General features: G+C 37.5%; 1 protein-coding gene across 11 annotated transcripts in view; it reads left to right on the forward strand.

Moving 5' to 3' along the window:
* FN1 (fibronectin 1) overlaps window positions 1-23,689 on the forward strand; it is a 69,391-nt gene that overhangs the window by 14,893 nt on the left and 30,809 nt on the right. For all 11 annotated transcript variants that reach the window (XM_005676508.3, XM_018059785.1, XM_018059810.1 and 8 more), the window contains exons 11-23: window positions 356-484; window positions 1,506-1,649; window positions 6,646-6,767; window positions 9,597-9,777; window positions 10,243-10,419; window positions 11,208-11,336; window positions 11,430-11,519; window positions 12,313-12,507; window positions 13,232-13,504; window positions 14,753-15,019; window positions 20,002-20,096; window positions 21,610-21,778; window positions 22,481-22,567. In XM_005676508.3, coding sequence (XP_005676565.2) covers window positions 356-484; window positions 1,506-1,649; window positions 6,646-6,767; window positions 9,597-9,777; window positions 10,243-10,419; window positions 11,208-11,336; window positions 11,430-11,519; window positions 12,313-12,507; window positions 13,232-13,504; window positions 14,753-15,019; window positions 20,002-20,096; window positions 21,610-21,778; window positions 22,481-22,567 — 2,058 coding nt within the window. The remainder of the gene's footprint in view (window positions 1-355; window positions 485-1,505; window positions 1,650-6,645; window positions 6,768-9,596; window positions 9,778-10,242; window positions 10,420-11,207; window positions 11,337-11,429; window positions 11,520-12,312; window positions 12,508-13,231; window positions 13,505-14,752; window positions 15,020-20,001; window positions 20,097-21,609; window positions 21,779-22,480; window positions 22,568-23,689) is intronic.

Below are 23,689 nucleotides of genomic sequence, written 5' to 3' on the forward strand. Positions count from 1 at the left end.
GGTATCCTATTAGAATGTTTAATCTGCCTCCTATTTATTGTAACAAGCAGAGATCTAAAGGTCATTTTGAACCCAGCAAGAACTTGTTCTGAAAGTTAAAATGTGTTGTATATACTTAGATCTCTAATCTGTACAATTTTATAACAGAGAAATGTTTTGTTTTTTTTTTTGCAAGAAGTATAGTACTGACTAAGCTTTGGAAAAAAAAGTTTGTTCTATGCCAGTAGAAAAGTTATTTTAGTGAAAGATGTTGCTAATTAAGTGGAAGGAATTGTATGCTTCGAAAAGTATAGCTTCTTTTATTTCATCAGTGAAACAGAAAAATTCTCCACCCATCCCACTGTTTCCTAAACAGATCAGTGCATCGTCGATGGCATCACTTACAACGTGAATGACACATTCCACAAACGTCACGAAGAGGGACACATGCTGAATTGTACCTGTTTCGGTCAGGGCCGGGGTCGGTGGAAGTGCGATCCTGTTGGTAAGTAGCCTCGTGTCCCTAGCTGGATTTGAACACTGAGTATAGCTAGCAAGTTTCAGATAAGGAGAGTTCTTTGATATTACTTGATTGAAACTGGCTCTAGACTTTGATCATGGCCTGCAGAGAGCTTGGCAAAGTCTTTTCTCTAATCATGGACCAATATCTAAACTTGAGGGTGGTAATCATTTATTTTTGCTGAATTTGGTAACACATGAAGGTTTACTTTAATTGAAACAAATTTGTTTTTTGGTTCTGAGTCATAAAGATAATTCATGTCTGAAAGAGAACTTTCCTTTGCTGACTGTGCAATAATGTGGACAAATGATTATGCCAATAAATATCTCCCTCCCAAATTCCTTATTTTTCTTGGCTGCTCTTTTAATAGATCTAAGCAAATAGTGAGGGTTGGGCCTTAAAAGAGCTGTGTTACCAGCTTTGAGGTAATCCATTAATATTCCTTTACTCAAAGAGACATGTTGCTCACCCAGAAAACAAACCGATCAGATGAGTATTTTTGACCTACGATTGCCAAAGCTGTGAGAGGCCTGAGAGACTTTCTTAGAAGCTGCTCAGCAAGTTATTAACTAGTTGAAATTTATCTCAGTTCATTTATATGTAAAATTAAATCATCCACATTTTGAAGACATGTATAAAGTGATATTTCATCTTTGCTCTTCAAATGGTAAACTGTTTGCATTAAGATGGGTAAAATATAAAATTAATTTATTTTTCTCAAATTAAGATTCAGATTGTCAATATATACTGAAATCTAAATCTTAACATTTTTATTTAGAAATGTTATTCTTTTAGAAAGCTCATTATTCCTCCCAATGGGTACTTGTTGATCATTAACTGTCCAGTAAGGCACAAGATATGAATAAAACATTTTTGAACTGCTATATTTGTAAGGACAGTTGCAAGTTTTTGTTAAAACTAAGAATCTGTGCACTAGCACACCAAATTTAAATTTGTCACTTTAAGTTTTCAAGACTGCTTAATATTTTATTTGTGTATGTTTTAGATCAATGTCAGGATTCAGAAACCCGCACGTTTTATCAAATTGGAGACTCATGGGAGAAGTATTTGCAGGGGGTCAGATACCAGTGCTACTGCTATGGCCGCGGCATTGGGGAGTGGGCCTGCCAGCCCTTACAGACCTACCCAGGTAAGTAGCTTTATTCCACTGTGTGATAAAATACACGGTAACATCAGTGTTTATTAACACTCTGAAGCCTAAATTGGTATCTCCTCCTTTTCCTATCTTTTTCTCATTTCACTAATCATTAATCGAATATTTTTTACTTAAATGGTTTTCCTTTTTTCTCAGTCAAGTAGGAGTAGAAGGCTGTGGAAAAGTGCCTGCATATAAATTTGTTTCTTAACATTGTAGAACATTCCATTAGGTTAAAACACTGGCTAAATTTCATTTCTGATCTGTACCTGTAAATAGAAACCATGGAGTAACTGATGCTGGGAGTAAATGTCAGGATTTTATGTTATGTTTCTTAACAGAAAGATTGCATGGAGAAATTGCATGAAATGTATACACATTCATTCATGTGTATCATACAGATGATATGTATTCATTCCGTGTTTCATCCAGGCCCTCTTTTTGTCAGAATGTTCATGTGTTTGATCTTTTGGAGTCTGGAACAAAATATCCTGGGTCCAGAGTTGAGTAACTTGGTCAGTTCTCTGCCCATGCTGTTCAAATACTCCAAAATGTTTATTGCTGGAGTTCTTTCAGGTCATGGGACATAATGCCTAGCTGGAAGTGTTATTCATTTCTTAAAAAATTGAATTTAATTTTTGCTGAATGATGAGTCAACAGTAAGATGGGTTGAATTCTGAAACTAATTTTTAGGCATTGTGGACTTCCCTGGTAGCCCAGCGACTAAGATTCTGCCCTTCCACTGCAGTGGGCATGGGTTTGATTCCTAGACAGAGAAGTTCCACTTGCCTTGTGGTGTGACCAAAAAACAAAATTAATTTTTAGGCATCAGTTACTTGAGCAATTACTGAGATCAAAGTCTCTTGACTCTCTGCTAAGTTAAGGTGTGGCCTATATTCAGAAATAGAAAGAGAGATTGTCGGGACATTAGAACCTGCCTATGACAGAAATCAGGATTCAGTTAACTAAGTCCCTTTTTAATGTGATAAGAGATTTACTGTCATAAAGAAGAAGGTATGGAACAACTTGGCCAAAAACAGTGTTTGCCAAGACATGGGTCCAGGTTTGTACATGCTGCTAAGTAAATACAAGTCAAGCTTCATTCATTATTTCCTCATCTGTAAAACGGGGAGAGTTTAGCTGATTACCTTTAAGTTCCGTAAACTAATAATTTATGATCCTGAAAACCATTCATATATACCCTTTCTGAACTTAGAAGAGACTCTCCTCTCCCCTGGCTTCAGAGGCTGTCTGGGCTGCTGAAGATGACTTTGCTTAACAGGTTCTCAGCACAGATTGATCTGGCTCTTAAACTGTATTTTGTGGTAGATTTGTGTATAGGAATCACTTAAAATAATTTTTTTTTTCTTCAATAATTTTTAAAGCTCTGCAGAATTACCGTAAGTTCAGAAGGTATTTAACTGAAGCTTTTTTCTTTAACGATACAACCAAAAGATAGACATTTCTAAAAACTCTCTTACTGTCTATTTATGGTTCTTACTGGTGTGGTGGTCTTGAAAGTGATTTCCTTCTCGGTGAATTAGAGAGAACTTTTTTCGCTATCTCTTTTAAAGTAAGCCTGTTCACATAACAACGTGCTGGAAGCCTGTAGGTTGACACGCCAGAGATGAAATCTAAATGGGAGGGAATCCTCCTGTGTTGGATTTTTATGTGTTGACCTTGTTTCTACTCTTCATAACAGAAGAGCCCATTGAGTGTAGAGGCGATTTCAGCGGAGAGGGGATTGGCCTCAGTACACAGTCTGGGTCTTATCTGTGTATTTGGTTTACTCAGTGGTTCCTGCCTGGCTTGTGGGGCTTTCAGAGTGTGGGCAGGATGACGGAACAACAGTTCACCAGTCTGTTGTCTCTGAGCCTTGCCCTGTTTGTTCCTCCTACAGAGGATTCAGTAGAGTTGTTCAAACTAACAGAAGATAAGAGGCATTTGGTTTGTCAATAAACAACCAGGAAAGCACAGATCTCAGCAAACTAAATAAACAAAAAAAGGGCTGAGTTGCAAATGCATCAATGTTTAACTTCTCCAGGGTCACCATTACTGGAAATTATTCATTTGGGCCTTATTTCAAACTGGTTTTGAAAGTATAGACATTTTGTCATATCTCCTCATAACTATTTCATAGTTAGTATGATTATATTGAATAAGAGAGGGAGTCAAGTTTTCACAATGGTGTGAGTCATTGCTCAGGTTACTTTACAAAGTTTTACCGATTAACCGCTATCAAAAGGATTATCAAAATGCTAAGTCTAAATAATGTAAATAATGTCAGAATTTTCAAATTTCTTCTCTTCTAATCATATGTAGAAAAAGTGGCGTAGAGTGATAGCTGGAATTTAATTGACCTTACAAATCATGGATAGTTGTTTACTCTCTGAACAAAATTGTGCTAAATGCAAGATATCTTATTATTGTTTAGGGTAGTTCCCCTAAAGGTGACATATGATACAAGCCTAACATTGAAAACATAGGGTTTCAAACCAGCACTTGAAATTTTAGAGGAAACCTTATGTTCTTTTGCTCCATCACTGAGTAAAAACCTCTGAGTTGCCTGTTTCTTTTTCCTCCCGTTTTCTTTACTATCCTCCTCCTTGTGGACACAGCAGCATGATTAAGCTTAAAGGTAGGCAGTAAAGGTCACTTATGTTATGTAAAACTTAATCTTGATAAACATGTAACCATCATAATTTTTTTAAGATTTATTTATTTTTAATTGGAGGATAATTGCTTTATAGTATTGTTTCTGCCATACATCAACATGAATCAGCCATAATCATCATGATCTTTTTTTAAAATTTAAGACTAATTTTAAGCAGTTTTAGGTTCACAGTAAGATCAAAAGGAAGGTACAGAGATTTCCCATGTTGCCTTTGCTCCCACGCAGCACAACATCCGCTAATATCAACATCCCCACCAGAGTGGTATATTTGTTACAATCAATGAACCTACATTGGCATTTAATCATCCGAAGTCTAGGTTAGCTTTAGGAATGACTCTTGGTGGTGTACATTCATGGCATCATAAACTTTTTTCTCTCAAAGTCATGGTTGTTAAACTAAGATACATATCAGGCATCTCTTTATATGAGGAACTTATGGTAGGATTTCTTTTAAGGATCAATATTTAAACAGCCTTATACCAATAATTGTAATATAAAAATGTGATAGTTCTATATTTACTGATTATGGGAGTACTTTAAATAATCACATCTCTAAAATTTTACCTCAATGTTTGTTTTTTAAAATGTATTTATATTCATATATATATATAATGGTGAAGGAGTGATTCAAAGAGGGTTGTGGAATTGACTTCTGCCAGTTAATTAAAACAAACACCCTGCCATGGTCTATGAAATATACACTTTAGAATTAAAAATTGAGAATTTTATTTATTAATTTTGGTTTTTGTACAGCTTACAAATATGTGTATTAGATGAAATTAAGATTTAAAGAATGTTTATTAGTCTTTAGCCAAACTTTGAATTATTCTCATCATGGAAGTGAGTATATTATTCTAGAACTTTTGAGTCTATCCAGATATGTAAGTTGTATATTTGTTCTGCTAGAGAAAACTTTATTTTCAAATAAAATTTAATAGTGAAGATAATAATTGTCTGAAAATCAATATATTTTCTACAACCTTATGGAAAATTTAAATCTGTTAATAATCTGCTGAACTGCTCTAGCTAACATGCAAAATTTTGCTCTGTTTAACAGAATGTCAGTTAGAAATTCTTAGAAACGTTATTACAAGGAACTTTATTTTTATTTCTATTAAGTTGAACATTGATTGACATCATAAAAAAGACAGTATTTACTGTTCTGTTCTGCAGGCATAAAATTTCCATTTATTTAATAATTATCCTAAATAGAATCTACCCTATTAAGAAATTCATTCAACTTCTCTTGTTTTGCCTTAAAAAAAAAGCAGAAGAACCAAAACCACACACTAAATTTGTTGATAATAGTTTTACACATTAAGATGTGGGAATATTAAATTTAGTATACACTTCAGAATGTCATTTTGTTGATAACTACTTTTGAAAAAATATAATTTTGATCTCAGCAATTTGACCAATCAATGGAATGATTTTAGAGCAAACTTCTTGAATAAAAATAAAACATTTTCCCAAACTGATGGGATCTTAGACTGAGAGGATGAAAAATAAAATTGAGTCTTTAATTATTACCTTTGTCTGTTTGTCTAAGATTCTACCGCATTTAGAAATGTGTTTGTTTTACCTCATGTCATATGGCCTTTGGAATGTTTTTTCTTGATGGTAGATTTGTCCTTGATGAAAAGCTCCACAAGCTAGAATTTCCTTCAAAGAAGTTTAGTATAAGTAAATGAAAGTTTGTATTCTGTATTACATTATTTGTGTTAGAGTGGTTCCACAGTTTTCTCCCAATTCTTTGAAAATGGAGAAGAAAGCAAACTAAGTGGCATTTAAAAATTGTTTTATTTGCTTATAAATAAGTTTGAGTTGCATTTTTCATGTGAAAGACAAGAATCTATCTGCTAAAAAAGGATTTGTCTCATAGAGAACAGACCTGTGGTTGGCAAAAGGAAGAGCATGGGGAAGGCATGGAGTGGGAGTGAAGGGTTAGCAGGCGCAAACTATCATACACGGAATACATGAGCAGCAAGATCCTACTGTTTAGCACAGGGTACTATATTCAATATCCTGTAATAAACCATATATGTGTGTGTGTGTGTATGTGTGTGTATAACTGAATCACATTGCTGTACAGCAGAAATTAACACAATATTGTTATTTGACAGTGATTAATTAAGAAAAAAAGGATTTGTCTCATTGATTTCCAATGTCAATATGTAAAAAATTAACTCCAGATAATTTTTATTGTGCTCGCATTTACTGATAAGCAAAACTGTCTTTACTGATGGCCATGTGCACTAAATTTTAAGTTGAAGTAAGGGAATGCTCAAGATCACCAACTCATATTGTCATTTTCAGATGCAAGTGGTCCTGTCCAAGTAATCATCACTGAGACCCCAAGTCAACCCAACTCTCACCCCATCCAATGGAATGCACCAGAATCATCTCACATTTCCAAGTACATTCTTAGATGGAAACCTGTGAGTATCCTGCTCAAAAACCTTGGATATTGAAGCTCTTGATTAACAGATTCTGGGGACTTCCTGGTGGTCCAGTGACTAAGACTTCCTGCTCCCAATTCAGGAGACTCCTGTTCAATCCCTGGGCAGGGAACTAGATACTGCATGTAGTATATAAGTTTCTGTGTGCCGCAACTAAAAGATGCCATGTGCTGCAACTAAGACTAGGTACAGCGAAATAAAGAAAAGTAAATAATCGAATTTTTTTTTAAAAGGAGAAGGAAATGAACAGATTCTGAAAATGTGTTTCAGTTTTTGAGCCAGTAGATCACTTGGCACTGTATTTGTTTCGTGACCAAACAATATGTGGTCATCTAATTGACATATAGACTTAGCTGTCTTTTGGTATTTAGGAGAACTTAACTCTTCATGTTAGAAACATCTTGTTTGTGAGGACTTAGAAATGATAACGCTTAAAATTATTCTTACCCAGCATGGGAAGAGAATCTAAAGTTTGTAAAAGTCTTGCAACTCCATCAAAGAGAAAGAAAACTACTGGCATCATTCTCCATGATTTGTAAAACAAAATAGCTAAGTTAATATCTTTCTTTTGTGGTTCACTTTTTAAGTGATTGTTTCTTCTTTTTTTTCCGACCACGCCACATGGCCTGAGGGATCGTAGTTCGCCAGCGAGGTGTTGAACCCAGGCCATGACAGTGAAGACCCCAAGTCTTAACCACTAGACCTCCAGTGAATGTCCATGATCATTTCATAAAACCTTACTTTCTAATCTTTGCAGTTATTTGGATAGAAGGGAGAGATGATGAGAGAAAAGTGTAGATGAAGGATAGTTAGTGTATTTAATGAAAGACTTTGTGACTTCCTACTAGTCATCTAGAAATTGAAGAAACCTCACTAAGGAGGATATTGATCTATTAAGTCTCACTAAGGAGGATATTGATCTATTAAGTTGTAGTTTCTCTTACCCTCTCAAGCCTGCCCTTATATCTCTCCAAAATGTATGACATTAATTTGAGAAACTATTTACGCACAGGAGAAAAATGCCCATTTTAAATCACAGCTATTGGTTTCTAGGAACTAAAAAAGCAAAGCAAAATAAAACATTTGACCAACTCATGCAATTGTATTCAATTCTTTTTGAAAAATTCAAGCTGTTGAAATCATTCTTTTTCTTCTCTCACCCTTTTTTTAATGACCACAGTATATGTAGTAGCCCATTTGCAGAACTTTTTGTCTATTGATGTTAGTCGATGGGATGAATATATTTCCCCTCTAACACTTTCTTGTCTCTCATTTCTCTTCACTGATTTTATTTACTTTAAACTTAAGTATCTGTGAGACCACAGTAATAAGGGATAATTGCACATAGGTATAAAATGTGTATCAGGGCTTCCCAGGTGATGCTAGTGGTAAAGAACCCACCTGCCAATAAAGGAGACTTAAGAGATGTGGGTTCGATCCCTGGGTCGGGAAGATCCCCTGGAGGAGGGCATGACAACCCACTCCAGTATTCTTGTCTGAAGAATACCATGGACAGAGGAGCCTGGTGTGCTACAGTTCATAGGGTCACACAGAGTCAGACATGACTGAAGCGACTTAGCACACACATAAAATGTAAATAAGTTAGAAAGTCTCCAAAGAGTGGAGGTTATTTCTTTGACATTTTTAGCACTTTTGGGTTTTTCTTTAATATTTATCACCTGAGCGTTTATTCTTGAGTATTTTCTTCTAATAACAAACCAAAAAAGTTCACATTGAATGAAAGGCTTACTATTAAATCTGAGCTAATTATAATGACTAATGTAATGTTTTTCACAAGGTGTTTAAATTTAGAGAGTATTAGAATCACTTTCATTTATTTAAAAATTATAAAGGGGCTCTTAAGTATCTGAATTATTGAGGAACTGGTTGATTGGATAATATTATAAAATTACTGGGTATTAAAAATGTATTTTGACTTATACTAGTGTAGAATATTTATACTTAAAATGATCTCAACTTGTTTGAAGTAAGGATGTTTCTTTTTTACACATTTTATTGCCATACATTTTGTGATCCATGATATATTAATAAATACGAACAGAATGTGAAAATATAAACTGGAGACAAAGATTAAATAAACTGAGATCACATTATTCTGCAGTCTACCCGAAGTTGGCTAACCACTTTTGACAGAGTAGTTCATATCCAAGAATGAGTCATAAAACCAGAGCAGCATTAAGCCTCGTATGTGATGGTCCCAGGAACTGAGTCATGAAGGAATATTATGCCTTTGCTCTGTAATAAACTTGGTTTGTAACCCACTAAATAAATATAGACTATAAAGCCTTTTCCCACTTCAGAGAGGAATATATCCCAGTTCATTGTGGAAACTGAAAAATTGGGAACGGCAAAACTTGGGTTATCACCTTAGGGTGCTGTTATTAAACTGAATAGTTAATCTGGCAAAAAGGAAGGAGCCGAGGGCCTCCCTTTGTGTAATCTTGGGCATGTCACATAACTCTGTTTCTTCATCTGTAAAATCAGGATGATAATACCACTAACTTGGAGAAGGTAAGAGATAAACCTTAAATAAGAGAATGGAAGGAAAACAGCACGGAGCATGGTACATAGTAAACCGTCAGTAAATATTAGCTGTAATAACCATTATTATTAACATTAACAAATTCTGCTACAGGTTTCTATTCTGATCCCAGTTTTCCATGATACCCCCTCAAATGGAGCATCATAGACTCCTCGTTCTTCTTTGAAGAATGCTCCACATCATCTCCCAGTGATCATCTTTGTAAAGTCTTGTGTGATTTTTTTTTTTTTCACTTAAATTTTTAGAAAAATTCTCCAAACCGCTGGAAGGAAGCTACCATTCCTGGCCACTTAAACTCCTACACCATCAAAGGCCTGAGGCCAGGTGTGGTATACGAGGGCCAGCTTATCAGCGTCCAGCACTATGGCCAAAGAGAGGTGACGCGCTTTGACTTTACCACCACCAGCACGAGCCCAGCGGTGACCAGTATGTACCCCAGCGGCCCGTCCATCTGTGCCTGCCTTTCTCAGACCTGGCCTCCCCACAGGGAGTGCTTTCCTTCTTGATGCATATTCTTCCGCAGATGAATATGGATGCCCACGTTGTATTTTTCTCGTTGCGCTGGTCTTCACTGCTGCCCGGGCTTTCTCTAGTTGCAGTGACCTGGGGCTGCTCTTTGGGCTTCTCATTGCGGTGGCTTCTCTTGTGGAGCATGGGTGCATGGGCTTCCGTAGTGTGGTGCGTGGGCTTAGTTGCCCTGTAACATGTGGCATCTTAGTTCCTGGACACAGGGATCAAGCCTGTGTCCCCTGCATTGGCAGGTGGATTCTTAACCACTGGGACTAATGGGGAAGTCCAGCACCTACGTTTTTTTTTTTAATGGTATTTTCCAGATGATAGTAGTAAGTTTTATCGGTGGCTGAAGGCTCTTTGTCCTCTCTGTGACTCTAGGCAACACTGTGACGGGAGAGACCACACCCTTGACTCCTGTTGTGGCCACCTCTGAGTCAGTGACTGAAATCACAGCCAGCAGCTTTGTGGTTTCCTGGGTCTCGGCTTCGGACACTGTGTCTGGATTCCGGGTGGAGTATGAGCTGAGTGAAGAGGGAGATGAACCACAGTACCTGGGTGAGCTCGATATGTTGATGACCAGCTGCTGGGAGACTCTGTTGGGGATGGGACTGGGCAGGGGGGGCATCCACGCAGGTGGCCTGGGAAGTTTGGAACTAGTTGACCCTTCAGTGTGAGGACGACAAACAACTGACCCTTTTTAGAACTGAACTGGGTTTTTCCTGAACCGTGCTCACTTTCCTGGTCCCTGGTGGGAGCTGTGTTATGTGTTAGCCTGGGCACAGGTCCACATAACAATAGTGTGTTCTTCCTGGAAGTAATTGCCAGCATGGGGACTGTTAGCTTTGGGAGAGACACAGTACCCTTATTCATGCTTTTCAGATTCTCATGTTTAACAAACTTTTAAAAACTTTATTGTGGAGAAATATACACACTGAAAAGTACACAAATCATAAACATAGAACTCAGTGAATTTTTATAAAAAGAACACACCCACGTGACCAGGACCCAGTTCAAGAAAAAGAACATCCCTCCTCCCCTATCCCCCATCATTCCTCACCCATAACCGCTGCTTGGACTTCCAACTACAGAGGACAGTGCTTACAAATTTGGGGGTGGTTTAAAATTATATATCCTTAGAGAAGATATTTGGGAAAAGGGGAAAAATTATCTCATAGTGCATTGATAATTACTGACTATACATTAGTATATTTCTTTATAGTTTTCTTTCTTCATTCCCCCCACCCCCATGAATATATAGTGTTAAAACTATCCTTCTCAAAGGTTATGGAGTCATTAGAGGGATTGATATGCTCTGATAGTAACCTTTCCCTTTTATTTCAAAGATCTTCCCAGCACAGCCACTTCCGTGAACATCCCTGACCTGCTTCCTGGCCGAAAATACACTGTGAATGTTTATGAGATATCTGAGGAAGGAGAGCAGAATTTGATCCTGTCTACCTCACAGACAACAGGTATGTGTGGTGTGAAAAGACTTTTTTTTTCCCCTGTGAAACAGACCTGTAGCAGTATTTCCTGTTTTTCTCATTTCTTCCTTTCTTTGTTAGCACCTGATGCCCCTCCTGACCCTACCGTGGACCAAGTTGATGACACTTCTATTGTTGTTCGCTGGAGCAGACCCAGGGCGCCCATCACAGGTCAGCTTAGCTGCCTCTTCCTGGCTCCTATGTTAATCTTGATGCCGTAAGAGGTGAGGGAGTGGATTCTGATCTATGAGCAGGCAAATCACTTATATATCTCTATTGTAATTACTGGACCAGAGTATAGATATATGTGTGTCTGTGTGTGGTATTAATTAAGTCTTACAGCCTTACCTTCTTATGATTAACTTCCTCTTAAATATGTCTTAATTAATCTTTTTCACACAAACATGCGCACACACAATCACACAGGCACAAACCTTGAAATCCAGCTCATGGATTTATTAAACCAGGCATTCCTGTGATAGAAGAGGGGTAATTCTTCTGAAAACCTCACTCTGAGACTTATTCTTAGAGGGATCTGAGGTGCCTTATTAGCTCATTAGGTGACTTAACTGTTTCTGAGGTTCTTAAAAGACACAGACAGGCTAGACAACTCTGGCTCAGAGTGGTTCCTTGATTGCTCCCATCATCTAGAGCTCAAAGAAAAAGAAATCAATTTAACATGAATAATTTCACCTCCTGGCTTCTCTAATAGACATTTATTAAGGATCTTGGTCTTCGAGGATGATATTTATTATTAAAGAGCTTTGCATGACTATTCTTATTTTATCTTTGGACTGAATAGTCCTTATAAGAAGTAGCACTATTGGATGAGTCCAAAAGAATTGCTCACTCTTCAAGAGTGATCCACCAAGATGCTAAGGGCTATTAGGAAAGGAGAATTTATGCCTTTTGAAGCCTGTGTTTCATCAGTGTGTTTTATACTGGTTTTCTCCTGAATCTGCAGGATACAGAATCGTCTATTCCCCATCCGTAGAGGGTAGTAGCACAGAGCTCAATCTTCCTGAAACTGCCAACTCTGTCACTCTCAGTGACTTGCAGCCTGGCGTTCAGTATAACATCACCATCTATGCTGTGGAAGAAAATCAAGAAAGTACTCCTGTCTTCATCCAGCAAGAAACCACTGGAGTCCCACGTTCAGGTAACCTAAAGACGCTTCCTGTGCTGTCTTATCTCTTAAGGCTTAAGAAAGTCACATCTTGAACCTCCTTTTTGCCAGAGGAACTTGGCTTGTGTTCACTCCATGAGCCTACTAGGGACAACCAGACATGTGAGATCAAAGAATAATTGTCTCTTTGGGGGGTTTATTTAGTCTCTGTCTACGGTTCCTATATGGAAGTTGTCCTGTAGATGACTCTATCCCTGAACTTATGAAATTCAGCTGAAATGTCCTCACTGTAATTAACTAATAAAAGCTGGCTATTGGCTTTCCTGATTAAAAATTGACAGCATAAAGCCTTCATATTTTCCCCAAGAAACCCAAGGGATAGTTCATCTGTTGTTCTTAAGTATTAAGAAAAGATTCATTAAAGTAAAAACCACATTTTTTTCTGTTGTCACAAGAGTTTGCTGAGGGGTTTTGAGAGGTATGTTTATTTTAACCCCCACAATAGGACTCTTCACTTGATGGAAACTCATCTGCTTACATTCACATTTTACGTAATAGTTTTAAATGTCAAATGTAAACAAGATGACTAAACCATGAAAATATAACCCCAAAAATGTGTTCTTAGATTTAAAGAGAAAACAGCTTTGCTCTGAAGAGAGGGGCTCTATGAATTGCCTTATTCACATCTGGCAAACTGGTTTTTTAAAAATAATCCTCAGCAGGAATTGTGAATGACTGCTTGGCTCTTGTCTGTTAGATAAAGTTCCCCCTCCCAGGGACCTGCAGTTTGTGGAGGTGACAGATGTGAAGATCACCATCATGTGGACACCCCCACAGAGTCCAGTAACCGGTTACCGCGTGGATGTGATTCCCGTCAACCTGCCCGGGGAGCATGGGCAGAGGCTGCCCGTCAGCAGGAACACCTTTGCAGAAGTCACCGGGCTGTCCCCTGGGGTCACTTATCACTTCAAAGTCTTCGCCGTGAACCAGGGGAGGGAGAGCAAGCCCCTAACGGCACAGCAGGCAACCAGTAGGTTTGGGGTCCTTTATCTCCACCCTCCCTTTCTACTTGTGGTGAATGGGCAGCATTCCATTCACTCCTGGGTTCACAATTAGAAATAGGAACATACTCAGAGAACAGGAAATGTATAGCCTCCATAGAGGCTAAATGGTAATCCATTTCCCAAATACATGGGGACATGACACTAAAGGAGCAAAACTTAGCCTAATTTTCCTTGCTAATGGAGACATGGATTGAAAATTTGAGTACTATTTGTGTAACTAAATATACCTAAGTCAGACTTCAAGTGTAATCTTCTAATCCTTTTATAGCAGAATTATTTATAAATAGTAATTGCTAAAACATTCAGTGAGTATTAAGCACCAGGTCATATGCTCAGTTCTTTATTATCCTCATGTTTAATCCTTATTTTGAGTTAATAAGGAAGGTCTTATTATTATCCCTATGGGATATGTGAAGAGACTGAAGCTTATAAAAAATTCTGCAACTTGTAAAGTAACAGGGCTGAGAAATGATGGAGTGGGGATCCACATAGACCTATGTCTTTTTGACCCCAAAGCCCATGCTTTGTTGTTATACTTGACTACCTCTTAAACATTTCCTCCCTCTGAAAAGTGTTTTAAATTATTGCAGGGAAATTGCCAGTTATCACACTCAAGAAGAAAACCAACAATTTATGTGATTCTTTGTGCTAGGGCAAACAGACCAGGGTCTTGCCATGAGTCTGAGGTTCTGAGTATATGTTATCATTTTTGTCTAATCTGAATCATGTGAAAGTTACTTTTATTATTCAAGCAAAGGATTAGTCATTGAATAAATGCAGAAAACGTCGCTGTGCTCCACGTGGAACTTTCTTCTTACCCTCATTTTAATGGGTTTATTTCTCTTTTCTTCACCTGTTTGGCTCAGAGCAGAACAAACTATAGCTTCACAAGTCCTGGCTTTTGTTTTTAAATACCATCTCTGCCATGTTAGTGTAATTTCTGAGGGTAATGGGAAAATCATGCTGAAAAATCATAGACTTCCACAGGATCAAAGTCAGCCAAACACAGCGAGTAATTTCTCTTGAATGACAAGAGTTCTGTGAAGTTCTCCGTAGCACTCAAGCTCTTCTTCATGGCTCAGTATTTCCAAGGTTTTGACCTTTGTTTCAACCTTGAGAAGAAAGAACTTAGACAATTCAGTCAAGCTTTAGGATTTCAGTATGATAATTCTGAAGTGCAGCTATTTCTTGACGTGTTTCATCTCTTTTTCTAGAATTGGATGCTCCTACCAACCTCCAGTTTATCAATGAAACTGATACCACGGTCATAGTGACCTGGACTCCACCTCGCGCCCGGATAGTCGGGTACCGACTGACTGTGGGCCTGACCCGGGGAGGCCAGCCCAAGCAGTACAATGTGGGGCCCGCAGCCTCGCAGTACCCACTGAGGAACCTGCAGCCTGGCTCTGAGTATGCTGTAAGCCTCGTAGCCGTGAAGGGCAATCAGCAGAGCCCCAGAGTCACCGGAGTCTTCACCACTTGTAAGTCAAAATTTAAATGTCTCTTTTTGGTGATGTCTCATCTGTATTTACATTCTCTCTCCTTCATCCATTTTTTAAGAAGTTAACTTAGGGAATTTCATGGCGGTCCAGTGGTTAAGACTCTGTGCTGTCCCTTCCCAGTTCCCTGGTCGGGGAGCTAAGGTCCCACAAGCTGTGCCATGTGGCCAAAAAAGAACAACGTTAACTTAAAAAACTTGGTACAAGTTTTAAATAATCATTTTTAATTTGAAACAGAGATATTTACAGTGGTCCTGCTCAAAGTGTGATCCATGGATCCACTGCTGTTCTGTGAGTTGTTTGTTACGTGGACTAATGAGCTTATGCCAGAATGGATCAGGGAGCACACGGTTCAATTTAGTTCATACTTTTTTGAAGCAAAGTTTTCTTGATGAAGGAAGCAGTGGGTTATATGACATATGTTACCAAGATCCTTATTTCCTCCCAAACCAGTACTTTGAGTAGCATGGTTTAAGACACCCAAGTTATTCAAAAATTGAATGCTACTGAATTAAATGAATTTACTCAATACTAGTTAAGGCAAGAAAAAAATCAGCCACTGTGTCTACATCCTGATACTCTGAGCATCGAATGACAGCCTTAAATGTGGAAGAAAAACATCTACCAGTTGAATAGAAACCAACAGAACAAGAAGCTAAGGAAGTGATGAGTGTTGACAACAGCAGATTAAAGTACTTCTGCAGAACAGGATAGCCTTTTTTTTTGTTTTTAACTTTTCTTAAATCACTCTTGAAATTCCACAGAAGGAAAAATACTGACTAATTTTTGGTCATGTCTGTCTTTTGCTCAACACTTTACAGGAAGTGACCTTAAATCTCTTTCATATCTATATCACAATAGAGGACTGTATTCATGAGTTGATTTCTATTAAATGCATATTCATGAATTGATTTCTATTAATGCATCTCATTTACATTACAAAGAAATATGAGACCTATAATTTCTAGATAAGCATTAATTGCTGTTTTTAGCTCATTTTGAATTATAGAAGGACTTAACACTTTTTTAGCATATATTGCAACTGTGAACTAGCTTGCAATTTCCTAAAAGCTTTCCATAAATCTTAACTCTAACTTGAAAAATAGATGTTAAAAAGCATTCAAAAAGTGAATGTAAGTTTAGTTTATAAATTACTGTGAAATTTATTTCACACAGAAAAGTGTCTATAAATTTCCTTTGTAGGAATTAATAATTTACTAAAAATTTATTTCCATTTAAATTGCATGTATAAAGCTTGGCAGTAAACGCTTTTTCCTAAGTAGCTACTAGTCATAAACAAGTAAAATCTATTTTTTATCTATAAGCTGACCTTTGAATTTTGCTATTTTATGTGACATGTTACTAAGACTCTAAAATCTATTAACATGAAATCAGTATCTTTGTATTTCTTATAAATACCTGTTTTTATAGATGACATTCATTGCATTAGAACGGAGAGTTTAGTAGTAGTCTTTTTCTGACCACATGTTATCTTTTTTACTTTTTAACATGAAACATATTTTACATAGTTTCTTTTGTTGGATAAAATGCCAGTAAAAGAATAAGCATCTTGTTTATTTTATTGAAAAAATAGTTGATTTACAATGTTGTGTTAATATCTGCTGAACAGCGAAATGACTCAGTTATACATATGAATATATTCATTTTCATATTCTTTTCAATTATGATTTATCACAGGATATTGTATATAGCTTTGTGTGCTATACAGTAGGACCTATTGTATATCCATCCTGTATATACTAGTTTGAACCTTTTAATCCCAAACTCCCAATCTTTCCTCCCCCACCTCCTCTTCCTTTGGCAGCCACAAGGCTGTTCTCTGCATTTGTGAGACTTTTTTTCTGTAGATATGTTCCTTTGTGTTGTGTTTTAGATTCCACAGGTAAGTGATATATGGTATTTGTCCTTCTTTCTGACTTCACTTAGTATGAAAATCTCTAGGTCCATCCATGCTATTTGCTACAAATGGCATTCATTTTTTTTAATGGCTGAGTAGTAGTCTATTTTAATGTATGGACCACATCTTTATTCGTTCATACGTTGATGGACATTTAGGTTGCTTCTGTGTCTTGGCTATTGTAAATAGTGCTGCTGTGAATCTAGGGATGCATGTATCTTTTAGAATTATAATTTGTCTGTGTGTATGTGGAATTGCTGGATCATATGGCAACTCTATTTTGAGTTCTTTTGAAAAACCTCCATACTGTTCTCCATAGTGACTGCACCAATTTACATTTCCACCAGCAGCGTAGGAGTGGGTCCCTTTTCTCCACACCCTCTCCAATGTTTTTTATTTGTAGACTTTATAATGATGGCCGTTCTGATAGGTGTGAGGTGGTATCTTATTGTAGTTTTATTTATATTTCTCTAAGAAAAAGCATTTTTAATGATACGATAATAAGTGGAATGGGTGGGGCAACTATTGGCTATTTCAAGTACTTTTGGAGACTTTGATATACTGGACATGTTACTTTATTGTGTACACAATATTGTGTACACAATTTATTGTGTACATTTATAAAAATAAAATTTTATTTAAGTGACAAAACTTCTTTTATTAGATAAAAGTGATGCCTTGCACATAGTATGCTTTCAAAAAATATTTGTTGACTAGATTGTGAAAGCAGCTCAATCAAAGTTAGGTTTAACATTTTTTTCTTTGGCCACACTGTGCAGCATGCAGCATCTTAGTTCCCTGACCAGGGGTAGACTCCATGCCTGCTAACCACTGGACCACCTGGGAAGCCCCCCCACACTTTAGATTTAAATAAGCTTCTGTTAGCAGGGAGTTCTGAGGTTGTGAACATCAGCTGGACTTGCATATTTTTGGAATTGCTCTAAGTTTCTGTAGTTTTTTTACTGTTACCAAACTAAATTCTGGAATAACTTTTCTGGGTTTTATAACTTGTACTAAATTCTTAAGAGCATATCGTGGGGGTAGGAGAGCTCTTTCTGGGGGGAAACCAGCCTACTCCTTTATAAATAGGGCAAATTTTATTTTTTTTAACATCCAGGCTGTCCTTCACCTAACAAGACCTGCCAGAATCCATAGCTCATACTTACAGTCACATTCTTTGTTTGCCATCAGTTTGTGGGTTTGTGGTTTGGAGGGTTTCCCATAATGGTGTTCCCAGGCAGACAGCATCATCTTAAACTTGGGAACCTTTTAGCTGCCTGGCTCAAGCAATAGAAAACACCCAATCGTAAAGCCCAAGACAGTTGAGAATGTTTTTTTTTTTTAAATTGTGGCTTTCCCAGATGTTCAGTGAAAGAAACTGACTGCTCCCTGAATTGTTTCTTGTGGTCATTAAATGGTCACTCAGGGATGGCCATGGCATTTTGGCAAAGTCAGTGGCAACCAAATAGTGTATGATTTCAGTGGCTCTGGGAAGGCATCATGGATCACCCATCCTAATTCTCCTGCAAACATCATCAAAATAATAACATACTCATGAAACATGCCTCTAAACCAGTAGAACTTCAGTCCAGCCATTAGAGCAGTCATTACAAAGGAGCCCACACACATATTTTGTTTTTTCAGACAACAGGATTTTAAAAGTAAGTTTTTAAAAGTTGCACATGAAAATCTAGATTGGAAGACAGTTGCAGTGCTGGGCCTGAATTTTCCCATGACTGGAGCTGAGTAATAATAGAGTAGTCTTAAAGACTCTTAATATTCATTTGTCTAAGTCTGCAGGATGTCTTTGTCAAATCAGCCATTCATAAATGCATAAAAATGCATTCACTAGGTTTTTCTCGGTGGGTACAAAAATTTGGTTGGGATGCAAAGAGGAAGAAATTATGAAGGCCATGTGCCATGGCCACATGCTTGAAAACCTGGAATTTGATTCACCTGATACAAATGCCTTGACGTCTAAGACCTCACCTTTCCCGTAGCAGCCAGTTATTGAAATGCTTGTTCCCCGTATTACAAGATTTAGTTCTGCCAATTATATTTTAAAGAGTTTAAGTTTATGATAAGGTCTGTAAGACTGTTGCAAATGTGTATCTCAACTTTGTACACACATACTCTTCCTTTTTTTTTAAGTATTATTTTCACTAAGAAATAAAAGTGATGTCAGGATCTAGGAGATTTGAAATCAACTTTTCTTATAATACCTAATTCCAGTGGCAGAGTGCTAAATTTCTGTAGTGTGATTATTCTGAATGAATAATTATATATTTAAAGAAAGACTATTTAGAATTTATAAGTTCATCCATGGTGGCAGATTTTGTTTAACTTTCATATGGCATCTCTTTTTGCAACCAAAAATAATTGGCCATCAGCTTGAAGGGGAAGGGAGTTTGGGGGACAATGGATGCATGTATATGTATGGCTGAGTCCCTTTGCTTTCCACCTGAAACTATCACAATATTGTTTGTTAGTTATTCCTCTATGAAATAAAAAATAATAATTGGCCATCATTATGGAATGACTCAGCATAATTGTCTATAATTTAGCCATTGTTCACAAAATAATGATTAAGAAGCAGAGTGATAATCAGTCTGTGAAGACCAATTTTACATTTTAAATGGGATTTTATACTGATGATAGGGAAAGTTGTTGTCATCAAACTCAAATCCCAAACATGTTGAAAATACACAGATTACAGAATCCAAGGAGTTGAAAGGGTCCTCTGTGGTCATCCAGCTCCTCGTTATTCAAATATGATTCATGGACCTACGGCATTGGTGTTACGGAAATGCAAACTACCCAGCCACATACGCACCTATAGAATCAGATCCTGCATTTAAGCCTGGTCTCAGATGATTTGCATGGTACATGAAAGATTGAAAGGCACTCATCTACTCCAAATTTTCATGTATGTTACATTTTGGATCGTTAGTTGACTGAACTGAGGTACTGGATAAAAAATACTGATCTGCATTCTCTGTGATTTCGAGGTTTGAACACATGCTTTTTTTTTTATTCCATTTCACAGTGCAGCCTCTGGGCTCCATCCCACCTTACAACACAGAGGTGACTGAGACCACCATTGTGATTACATGGACACCTGCCCCAAGGATTGGCTTTAAGGTAAATTGCAGATGTTCCTAATCTCTTGTGATACAGCCCCCTGGTGCCGTCATGTTTCTGGATCTGGCTAAAACAGGACGTTTCAAGAATCGGGTGACTTGGGTTTTGTCGTTTCTGTTCGTACCTCACTGGCCACATTGTCAGGGCATCACAATACTTCTGCCTCCCTGAATTGCTGGAAAGATGGATTGAGGCTGTAAAAGTGCTTTGCAAAGAAGAAAACATTAGTGTGAAGCTGTTAGTTGTTGTTGTCTTATTTTCTCTATCCTTTCCCCCAGGGAATTACATTTAAAGATATATATAGGGAAACCACATTTGTTGTGTTGTTCTAAATAGGTATCATGTTCACAAAAACCAATTTAGGGAGGCCAATTAAACTCAGAATAGCTCAAAAATCACATTTTCATCCAATCAGTTTCATCTCAACTTGTTCAAAGCCCTTGGGTGAATCTCTTAATAGAAGTTTCAGATTAAGCTCTTCCCTATAGATCTGGATACTTGTTTTTTTAAAGTAATGGTATTAGGGAAGTGAGGAATACAAATGAATGTGTTTAAAAGATTTCCTTTCTTTGGAATTTAGAGTGTGGAGAGAGAAATATTTATTATACTTGAAAATTAAGACTAAATCCTAATGATTGTTTGTTTTAAAATATATACCAAAGACCACTTCTGTTTTGAAATATGTAATAGCATATTGATAATTACACTACTTAAATACAGAGAATCCCTTTTTGAAGATTGTCAATGTATCTTTTAAATTTCCCTTATTGCCTGGAGAATCCCAGGGAAGGGTGAGCCTAGTGGGCTGCCATCTATGGGGCTCACAGAGTTGGACACGACTGAAGCGACTTAGCAGCAGCAACAGCAGCAGTGTCATTTGGCCTTATACTTTACTAAGGCTGCCTCCAGAGTTGAACCCTGATGACACAATATTACCTAGGTTTTTTTAAATAAAATACTAAAAGGGTTGAAAATTCTGGGCATAGTAATCTTAATTCTTCTTTTGTAACATACCAATCTTGCATTTGAAGCTGTGAATATACTTCTTCAAAAGGAGTGTTTTTGGAGTACAAAGTGTTACAGGGGCTGGTACCTAAGTTGAATGTTAGTAACTCATTAAAGGGAGAACTCGAGGATTTCTTCCAGCAAAAGGGAAATAAGAAACAAACAGACATGTAGCCGAAAGCCTTTGTGTACTTCTGGTTTGTACCAGGAGGTTATTTATCAAGCGAAACAATATGTAATGATGTTTCTCTAGAACCTTCCATTATAAACTACCTTAACTTAGTTTTGGAAGATACTTGCCCTAACTGGCACCCTCCCCCCAATTCTGGGGAATTTCCAGTGAAATTGTTTAATAGGGCTAAAGTAAGGTCCCAACTCATTCCCAACTAAAAGCAGAGTACAGTTCCTGAGGAGTCTACATTATGCGAAGCATAACCACAACTTCTCAGCAGTAACGCAGCTCTGGAAATATTTGTCCTTGGTGTTTATTTCGTGTTCTTTCTCCTAGCTGGGTGTACGACCAAGCCAGGGAGGAGAAGCACCACGAGAAGTGACTTCAGAGTCAGGAAGCATCGTTGTGTCTGGCCTGACTCCAGGTGTGGAATACGTTTACACCATCTCTGTCCTCAGGGATGGGCAAGAGAGAGATGCACCAATTGTGAAGAAAGTGGTGACACGTAAGAGTTCTTTGCTTCTTTTCATATTTTAAACTGTTGCACTTTTTAAAGGTCACTTATAGCGGTATTGCTTTTTTACTTACGATAATGACACAAGGGAAAGATTTCATTCGTACTTATATTATTAGCTATTCTCTAAGTCTGGAGTAGCCAGTTTAACTGATGTCATATAATTCATGACATCAGAAGTGTTCTTTCCATATCAAAAATTATCTGTGAATTGACAACACAGAAAAAGATTTCAGCAGTGTTGCAAAATTTAAAATTGTAACAAAAAAAAAGTGCTTTCAGAGAATTGCTATCCATCATGGTTTTACAGTACAACTTCTTTATTTTTACTGATAATTGAAGGAAGGGAGAGAGGGTGGGATTGGGGAGGAAGGGAGAGAAACATTCTATAGCTCAAACACTTTATGCTAGTTTTGTGTGCATGTGTGTGTGCATGCTAAGTCACTTGAGTCGTGTCCAACTCTTTGTGACCCCATGGACTGTAGCCTTCCAGGCTCCTCTGTCCATGGGATTCTCCAGGCAAGAATACTGGAGTGGGTTTCCATACCCTCCTCCAGGGGATCTTCCTGACCTAGGAGATGAACCCACATCTCTTACAACAACTGCATTGGCAGGCAGGGTCTTTCCTGCTAGCACCACCTGGGAAGCCCCATCCAAACGTTAACTGTTAATTAAAATTTTTTTTCTGTGTAGCACTGTCCCCACCAACGAACTTGCACCTGGAGGCAAACCCTGACACTGGAGTGCTTACCGTTTCCTGGGAGAGGAGTACCACTCCTGGTAAGCCTGCAATGTATCAGAGGACAGAATTCTAAGGGTAATGAAAGGTAGAAATGACCTCACTTTTACAGAATGAAAAAACTTGGAAAAAATTAACTTATATCCATTGTCACAAATGTTACAGAACTGGGATTGAAACTTAAGTGTTCAGACTCACTCTCACACTCAGCATCATGTATTTGGATCTTAATTGTCAGTTTTACTTATACTCAATACTGAGAAATTTGGCTAAATGGCATTCCATGATTGTTTGATTGTTTTTTTAAAGCTTTACATAAAGCTTTTATCTAAACTCATTCACACATATTTATACCCATGGACTGTAGCCTGCCAAGTTCCTCTGTTCATGGAATTTTCCAGGCAAGAAGAATACTGGAGTGGGTTGGCATTTCCTCCAGGAGATCTTCCCGACCCAGGGATTGAACCTGTGTCTCCTGCATTTAAGGCTGTTTCTTTACCTGCTGAGCCATCAGGGAAGCCCCATACAATCATAATATGTGTAGAGATATCTATGACAATATTCAAGTATCATTATGGGCAATGGCAAGAGAAATTTTAGATATTCCTGATCTTTGTCAAGTCCATGAGAAATGTTAACTAAAATATTTATCATTGGTTATATTGGGGAAATTACTATCGAAATATCAGGATATTCCTTATTGGGAAAATTCTAAATAAGAAACAAATGCCAACTAATGTTGGTGGCATCCGTAACTACTATATGTACTTATTAGATGGCTTTGTTTTGCTTATTATTTCACTATTCTGATTTGTACTTTCATTTTTTAAAAATAGTCCTTACCTTTGCTGGGGTACACAATTGAGGCAATTATCTCTAAATCAGATCAATATGTGCTGTCACACACAATAAAGCTAGCTCAAAATATCCTTTTTAATTCCCTCTGAAGTAAGGTGATTTTGGTGAAGTTTTCGTTACCTGTAGAAGCATCATTTAAGCCCAAATTACACCATTTCCAGTTGAATCACTCTAAAGTGAAAAAAGTTGAAACTTTTAGGTTGGCGAGTTTCATGCTTGTCAGCAGCTAGATCACTAATATTTAGTCTTAATGGATGGGTTAGTCTGTCCATCTGAATGGTCATTAGCACATGTAATGACCCATT

This window comes from Capra hircus, chromosome 2, assembly GCF_001704415.2.
Source record: "Capra hircus breed San Clemente chromosome 2, ASM170441v1, whole genome shotgun sequence".
NCBI classification, from domain to species: Eukaryota; Metazoa; Chordata; class Mammalia; order Artiodactyla; family Bovidae; genus Capra; species Capra hircus.